Below are 9,222 nucleotides of genomic sequence, written 5' to 3'. Positions count from 1 at the left end.
TATTTCTAGAAATAGGTGGCGTGATACTAGTCACGTGACCTCGCTGACGCAACAGTACCATATAAATTAATGAACACAGTCCTGTATAATAAACAGAGTAAAAATACTGTGATAAAACAGTATACCAGAAAACTAAAATGCATAATAATCAGGGTCCAGTGGAGTGTTAGTTGGTTTACAATGCTGTTAACAATATTTTTTAGATGTAATATCATTAAGGTTCAGTGCAATTTAGGAGTATTAATTAGTTTGAAACCATATTTTGCATAACAGTGCTAAATATTTTCTTTCATGTGTATATAATAAAATTTGAAAAATATTCAAGTTATTTTAAACATTATAACCAATAAGATCTATTGAAACTAATAAACATTTTATATATTGTAGATTGCTATAATGGTGATGAAACAGTTGTGACCTTGCATCTACTAAGACATTCAAGTGTTCAATATAAAAAAAATAGAAATATTTTTCAGTCCTTAAACTATAGAGCAAAAAACTTCAAACATGTTAACATTTATATAAATGCTACATCTATATATTCTTCTGTTTTCAATGTTAATTTCACATCATCCAAAACTATGAGGATATCCTACTTGTAAGGCTTGCATACCAGTTGGTTCAGTTCTCATTTCACCAAAAATAGTGTAATTTACATCCTATGAGTAAATAAAATCTAACTGTTAAATATAAAATGTATATACTTAAAATTTGCATATTCATTTAGGTTGCATAAGATATCAACATACTGAACTTCACATTTCTTCCAAACTATTTCTTGTTGTCAGAATATGCTGGGATAAATGTTTGAAAATAACTTGTTTTCCTTATCTTTAGTTTCTTTATTCAAAACCCATTTCACACATAAATAGTATCACAGTAATAAATCAAGCAGTAGTAAATCTGACAAAAAATAATCAGGAAAATGGTAAGAAATTTTCCTATTTGAGGAAGTTTTCATCATTTTATAGGAATATGAATTATAACAAGAGTATTTAAAACATTTTCAAAATACTGATTCAGGGTAACATTTTATAATTTTCCTATACTGAAAATGTATTTCTGGTAGGTACTTACCTCCTTTCATAAGATTAGCTATTCTCGTTCAGTGCTGCAAACTTTTCATACCATGCCACGAGCCTTGCGCACCCCCTCTGTTGGAAATATCATGTTCCAACATGTCTCTCATGCAAATCATCATGCATCCTCTTTTAACCAATAGTAGCCTGAGATGCTCACGTGATGCATGTGGCTCCCTCTACACCCCTCTACTGAAGTGAGAAGTGTGAGAGGAAGGAAGTACCTATCGGAAATACATTTTCAGTACAGGAAAATTATAACTTTCGATATGGTACTTACCTCCTTTCACAAGATTAGCTAGAATCCTACATTGAAAAGGAAGGACCGCTGGTTGCAAGAGAACAAAATAAGCACCCCAAAAACATCTGAAGGATACTTCTGAACCTAAGAGATGGAGATCCGAAGATCAGAGGGGAACCACACTACTTCTGAGCCAGGTATACTCTTCATCCTTGTGGACAGTGTGACATGCACAAGGGCAGAAATGTAAGGTGTAGAGTGGCTAGGGCACGTCAGACCATACTCGGTAAGTCAACTACATCCAAAACTTCCCCGCACTGACATACACGCAGGAGTAGGATGAGGATCATATTATCTTCACTTCAAAACCAAAAATCGGGGTTTTAAGACCAACACAGATATCTGGGTATGTCATGGTGACAAGATGTACTTCAAGTGAAATCAACTCCTCCAACCATGGTACAGGCCAGTATCATCCAAAGACAATAACATCCCCATAAGAAGAACAAGGGATAGTCCAGGAGAGCACCAGAACCACCCCACTAACTATGCAGTGATGAAAGATACAGATGGAGTAATTGAGGGAGGAAGAGAGACAACCTGCCTCTGTGGGAAGATTATGTTCATTGGTTTACTCTAATCCAAAATCTCAAAACCGGGAATCAACATCCACGTGAAGGTAGGATGAGGGCACCCAATCGAAGGGTGAACTGCAAGTGCAATGGCTAAACTCCAGTGTGAAAGTGAAGTGTATCAGGAGGCCATGCCATCCCATAAGGGGATGGCTCAACTACAATTGATGTGTAAAAGGAAGTGGGAGGCAACATCATCTCACAAGTGATGGCTTTACTCCCCTGGTTTTGTAAATAGTAGCAGGAGGCCACATCAACCTAAAAGGCGACAGCTCAATTCTTACAAGTGTAATAGAGATAAGGAGGACACTTCAACCAGAAAGTGACGGCTCCACTCCATTAGTTGTGTAAATGTGAGTAGGAGGCCACATCAACTAGAAGGCGATGGCTCAACTCCATTGGATGTGTAAATGGTAGTGGGTGGCCACATCATCCTAAAAGGAGATGGCTAAACTCCAGTGTTGGTGTTTAACATGATCAGGAGGCCATGTCAACCAGCAAGGTGACAGCTCAACTTCTCTGGAGACCACATCATATCTATACCAGCAGAACACCACTGCTATACTCTCAAATGAATGGTCTGGGGAACTCATTCAGGAGGGTACCTTCATGGTCCACCACCCTAACAGCTTGGAACTGAAAGTGGCAAGGACTTCCATACTCCACTTGAAGAAAGGAGGGTGACTATGCAATGACAGGGTAATGGGTGACCAAAAAACCCAATTTTTAAAAGCAGACCATACCTAGTTATTCACGCGATGCATGGCAGGGATGGGTAGCAATCCCCTTTTGCTTTACCCATGTAGTCCATGAGTGGTATGGTTTGTGATGGGCATGTTTATGAAGCAATGACATCACGAGGTTAGTCACCTACAAGTGATCTTGTGGAACACCCCATCCCTATGGTGACTGTGCATAGCCATGGACTAGAAAGTGCGAGTTAACATGGTGGACAGTGCAGATTTAGAGTTACAAATACCTGGACGGGCACCACTTGCCACAGAGTGGGATCCATGATAAAAAGAGAGAGAAAAGGCCACTGAAAAAAACGAAAATGGAGAAAACGTACTAGTCAAAGTCGCACTGAAGTCTGGAGAACAGCCACAGGTGGTAGACAAAACCTAGATGCAGATGAAAGCACGATACAATGAAGACAGTGGGAAATGAACCTACTGGGAGTAGTCCACATGCCAGATTAGAGAATCTCCTCCATTGGACAATGAAGACGAGAAGCGAAGGAAAAGTTGATGGGAGGAAGCATGGAACAAGATATGGGAGGAAGAAGACAGGGAAGAATAGGCAAAACAAATCAAAAGGTAGACCCAATAAATAAGAGTAGAAAGGAAAAGATCACAAAGGGAGGAGGATTGCCATGAGATGAATAGATGGTTGTGCATACCACAAAAAGATGCAATATGGGCGGTATAATAACAAATGGCCCCGACCAGACACAGAATTCTATCCGGATCTGGATGAGGGTAAAGATGGGATATAAAAAGCAGGGAAATAGGAGAAAAGGATTTACAACCCTTCCAAGCTGTCGAGGTTTTAGGGAGAAAGGAAAGATCAGGATAAAGGAGAAGATAGGTAGAGTGATAAAGGGTATGTGATAAGTCTATTGGAAACAGATCTGACCATCAACAACCACAGACCAATGGAAGAAGGAAATAAGTTTTATGGGACAGATGAAACAAAGAGCACGAGGAAAGTGGTTCAAATGGAGGTAAAGTGAGGGCATGGAAGGCCACATTAATGTCCCAATCTGGAAGGGCAAGACATCTTAGCAGCTGTCGAATCCTGAACGAATGCATGAGCCCAGTAAGACCAGGAGAAGAGAAAACCTTATGATATCTGGAAAAATGGAAGGTATGGGACATCCACAGGCCAACAGAAGAAGGAAATGAGTTCTAAGGAACAGATGAAACAAGGAGCACGAGGAAAGTGGTTCAAACAAAGGTAAAGTCAGGGCATGGAGAACCACATGTCCCAATCCAAAAGAGCAGGACATCTCGGCAGCCATCAATTCCTGGAGGAATGCATGAGCCCATTAAGACCAGGAGAAAGAAAAACATTATGGTATCTGAAAAAACGGAAGGTATGGGATAGGGCTTCCTAGTGATTGATACATGCCCCCAACCTTGAAGGGATGCATCTGTGAACAAATGTAGATCCAGATGGGGGTGGGAAGTGGTATGCCCATCAACATAAGAACTTTGTTCAGCCACCAGTGCAGATCATTACACAGGGAAGGAGGAATGGAGATGATGGTGGAAAGAACATCTCGAGTAAGGTTCCATCTCTCATGAAGTGCCCATTGCAGGTGTCTCATTTGTGCTCAACCAAAGGGATAAGTGCAGTCATGGAGGACCACATTCCCAAAAGTGATAGAACCCCACAAGCAGTAAGTGACCAAGTTGAGAGGGCTCGGTGAACTAAAAGTAAAGGAGAAGACATGGCATGACTGATATTGGTGTCGAAAAAGACCCCTAGATGAACCAAGTATTGTGTAGGTCAAAGGAATGGCTTCTCAAGTTTGATCAACCAGCCCACTAAAGCTGCCACAGAAAGGAGTTGGTGGGTATGAGTGATTTATTCCTGTTTGGAATGAGCCAGAAGGAGCCATTCATTCATGCAATAATGAAATTGCACCCCCAGAGCATGAAGATGACGAGCAAACACTTGGATGATGGGACAAAACACATAAGGAGCCAATGCGAGTCAGAAAGTAGGGGCTCGAAATTGGTAAACCACACCGAGATGGACAAATCAAAGATAAGGTCGAGACTGCTGGGCAGTCGGGATGAGAAAGTAAGCTTTGGAGACAGCCATTTTCATCATTCACATTCCTGGCGAAAACGCCCATTTCAGTGTGAGAAAAGACTCAATGGTAAACTTCAGAAGTGCAATGAAGTGGTTGAGGTAAGATAAATCGATAACCAGCCGTCGATCCCCAGTTTTCTTGGGGACCATGAAAAGACAGGAATAAAAAACCCAGAAGGGTGGCTGACTGGTTCGATAGCCTGCTGCAAAAGCAATTTTTGAACCGCCGTTGACAGATGCTGGCACGCCACGGGATCTGGAGGAAGAGGAAAGGAAATGGGGAAAGGAGAGAGAGGAGGAGGGTAAAGAAACTGGAAAACGAATCCTTCTGACAAAACCCGTATGACCCATTGATCCTTGGTGAAGGGACGCCAGCAAAGAATAAAATCAAACAGTCAAACTCTAGAGTAAGACTAACAGTAGAAAAGGAGATAAGAAGAATAATTTATTCCATCAAAGTATTGTTCTAAAGTAAATGAATCAGCCTGAGAGCACTTTGACAAAAGGAACAGAAGATATTTTGAAGAAAGAAGTCCAAACAATTACTGGAAGAGCAGTATACGATTACGGTAACTCCCGCCCCAATTTTAAGTGAATGATACACAGAATACTAGTGCGATAGAAATAGGGAAAGGTAGTTCGGCTTGTCAACTGAAATTCTAAAGTAATTGAGTAAACCTAAGTGAACTTTTGACAAGAGAAGAGAACCATATAGTGTTTATGATATACGTATGATCTCTATAGTGTAAAGAATTTGTTGTACATGCGTTTAACCAGTTCGTGTATATATATATCATTTTGAAAACAAGTAGAGTGCGTGCTCTTCATTTATCGTTGAATTTATCGACAAGTCATAGATACCTTCTGTACAAGAATCCTAAGCCTAACAACAATAACACAGTATATATTTATACTATTAAGAAGTACAAGTAAAAGCCCTTAATTGACAACTGGCGAACATAACTTAATTTCTGACAGTTACAGTCAGCAGCTATATTCACAGCTTGAGTAACACTCAGTCAAAATAAGCAAGTATACTTATAGGTAGAGATCATTATTCAGTAACAAGCAGCATATATATATATTTATAGCCAAAATATCATCAGTGACAGACAGAAAATATATATTTACAGCCAGAGTAACGCTCAGTCACAGAAAGCAAATATATTTACAACCAAAGTAATGTTTAGTCACAGAGAGCAAATATATTTACAACCAAAGTAATGTTTAGTCACAGAGAGCAAATATATTTACAGCCAAAGTAATGTTCAGTCACACAGAGCAAATATATTTATAACCATAGTAATATTCCGTCACACAGAGTAAATATATATAAAAGCCAAGGTAATGTTTTGTCACACAGAGTACATCTATTTAATGTTAGAATAAAATTAATTTAAATTTTGTTACTTTTAGTTTACAACCATGCTTTTGTCAAAACCAACAATATTTGTTTTATTTTTGTTATGAAATATAACAAAATGACAATGTATGCACAGGTATAAACTGAGCAAATATAGACACATGTTTAATTTATAAGTGTAACAATAAACGAAAATCAAACTACAAACATATGTATAACGACTAAATTATCATTTTAATCTTTTCAGATGTCTTTCCAAAAACTCACCATAAAAATGGTGGTAATGACGAGAAACTACATTTGTAAGAAACATATTTTCTCATATTTACAAACTGTTATTATTTCATTCACAATATGTGTATTTTCTATAAGCGATATCACAAATGAGAAGGTCCTCAGTACAAAATACATATGTGGATTTATTTAAAATAGACATCTGAATGTAATTTTGTAAACTACAGTAAAGTACAAGTGACTGCATAAATAGTTTTGGAAATTTGATTACTCTTAAAAAGAAATCACAGTATTTACATACGAATCTTACAAGTAATTAAACTACCATATACGAAAACTAGATATACTATTCATAAACTTACCTAAGATAAAGAAAACAGACAGAAATATGTAGAATGACATTTACTAAATGGTAACTCATAGGTTCCAATTCACTTAACATATAGTTAAGCCTAAATGTTAGGACACACAGAGGTCTGTAGGACTTGTGGCTATGTTCCTATGGGTTAAGGAAAAAGATCTATTAACATTGCGTATAAAATCTGAATTTGAATAAATTAAAAACAATACCTATGTTACAAAAAAGCATTAATAGTACACACATCGTCTGCAAACTTTAACTGTGGCTGGGTTATGGTGAAATAGAAAACAACAGGTTTCGATAATACATTCTGATTTCTACAACAGCTTGTTTAAATATTGGATATTTAGCTCAGGTAGAATATAAAGAAAATAGTGCAAACTAGTACTATATTTTCTACAGGTTGATACACTTGAAATAAAAAAACTCACTGATGGCAATAATTTCTGTAAATTCTCAACGCTTACACTCATTAAATTTTATAATAGTAAAATGCATACCTAAGAAACAAATGTTAAACATATTTATCACTTATAAAATAAACACATGCCTAAAGGTCTGAAAAAATACTTTATTTATGTTTGTTGATATCAACTGCTTGTCAAATAAACAGAAAAGTATTAGGTTATCTTAACTTACTACTCAATCCTTTGTTTAGACTAAATTGAGAACTAGTCTCATTAGTAATCCTTGGTTAGTCAAAAGCAACGCACATTTGATCAAAAACACTATTGTGCACAATATGTTTATGTTATTTTTCTTTTCTTTTTCTGGATAAAGATATATTTTGGAAATAAGAAAAGCTAGTGACAATAAACCTTAATTACAAATAATTCCAATAGATGGCACACCGTCAGCAGAATCAGATAAAGAAAAAAACACTGGAAGACCAGCTATTTGGAGAGAATGATCAAATATGGAAAATTTTTTAAATAGTCAAGATAAACGTATTCCTTAAAGAAAGAAAAGGATGGCTACAAGTACAAATTCAGATTGGATCACAAAGGGTATAAAAGATAAAACTAAAGAAAAGCATCACAAATTTAAGAACTTTAAATTGACTGGTACGACAGGAGATTTAGAAGATCATAGGATATCAAGGAAATTAGTCAAACAGGAAATTAGGACGTCAAAAAAGTTGGCTGAAAATATAATAATTAACAGTAAGAATTTATTTAAATACATTAAAGGTAAACAAAATGTTAGGATAGGGGTAAGACCCTTGAGGGATGATAAAGGAAGGTTTGTTTGGGTTATTAAATTCTGTTTTCTTCAGTTTTTACTAATGAAAATTTAAGCAGTATTCCACATCTTGAACAGTTGATAGATGGAAACGAGATCGAACAAAATGATTGCATTAATTCTGAGCTTGTGAAGAAAATTTGGGAAGTTTAAACAAGGATAAGGCTCCTGGGCTAGATAATATTTCCCAAGGGTTTTGAAGGAAGTTAAGGATTAGATATGTGGGTGTGTTGGGCAAATAAATGGCAGATGAGTTTTAATATAATAAATGCACAGTAATGCATGTGGGTTATCATAATTTTAATTATAAGTATAATTTGGATAGGAATAACTTTAGCAGTGTGATGAAAGAAAGTGATTTTGATGTAATGGTTGATCTGTCTCTTAAGCCATCCAATCAATGTGCTGTTGCTAGTGGAAGGGCAAATATCTACAGAAATACAGTGAATACAAGTCTAAAGAAGTTATAATTTCGTTGTATAGGTTACTGGTTAGCCCACATTTGGGGTATTGTGTTTTAGTTTTGGGCTCCTTACCTTAGGAAGAGCATTGAAATGTTTGAAAGGGTTCAGAGGAGGGTTACTAGAATGGTGCTTGGGATGGAGGGATTATCATATGAGGATATATTAAGATCTCTGAAATTGTTTTCTCTTGAAAAAAGAAGAGTAAGAGGAGATCTTATTGAGGTGTTTAGGATTGTAAAGGGAATTGATAGTGTTGATGTATCGTCATTTTTCATACTTAACGGCGATAGTAGGTGACGCAAACATAAATTTTGGGAAGGTAGGAGACATCTTCAGGTAAAATAGTTTTTTTTTTCTAACAGTATGATTGACCTCTGGAATGGGTTGACTTCGGATGTTGCGGAGACAGTCAATTTAAGTTAGCTTAAAAGAAAGCTTGCTAATTATATGAATGATAAGTAAGGGCTGGCTTTAAATTTTTTTTTCAATTTATTTATTTAAAAGTTTTAGTTTAGTTTAGAGGATGGGACAGCCGAGATGGACCAATAGGTCCTTTGTTGTCCCTAAACATTATGTTATGTTTAAATTTTCAAAGATCTATCACATCGTTCCATCAAACCCGTTTTAAAAAATAATTGTTTGTTTGTTTGAAGGTAAGCACATAGCTACACAATGGGCTATCTGTGCTCTGCCCACCAAGGGTATCGAAACTCGGTTTCTAGCGTTGTAAATCCGCGGACATACTGCGCTGGCATGTATAAGAAGACATTGAAGAAAATGTATTTG

The 9,222-nt window shown here is 36.8% G+C and overlaps 1 protein-coding gene across 1 annotated transcript in view; it reads right to left on the bottom strand.

Moving 5' to 3' along the window:
* The window catches only part of LOC106478854 (transmembrane and TPR repeat-containing protein CG4050-like), a 97,083-nt gene that overhangs the window by 38,995 nt on the left and 48,866 nt on the right, over window positions 1-9,222 (bottom strand). Inside the window, exon 3 of the mRNA XM_022382537.1 lies at window positions 6,732-6,868. Within this exon, the coding sequence (XP_022238245.1) occupies window positions 6,732-6,868 (137 nt within the window). The remainder of the gene's footprint in view (window positions 1-6,731; window positions 6,869-9,222) is intronic.

The sequence above is a fragment of the Limulus polyphemus genome, unplaced genomic scaffold (assembly GCF_000517525.1).
Source record: "Limulus polyphemus unplaced genomic scaffold, Limulus_polyphemus-2.1.2 Scaffold255, whole genome shotgun sequence".
NCBI classification, from domain to species: Eukaryota; Metazoa; Arthropoda; class Merostomata; order Xiphosura; family Limulidae; genus Limulus; species Limulus polyphemus.
This window is presented reverse-complemented; position numbering and strand designations above follow the sequence as displayed.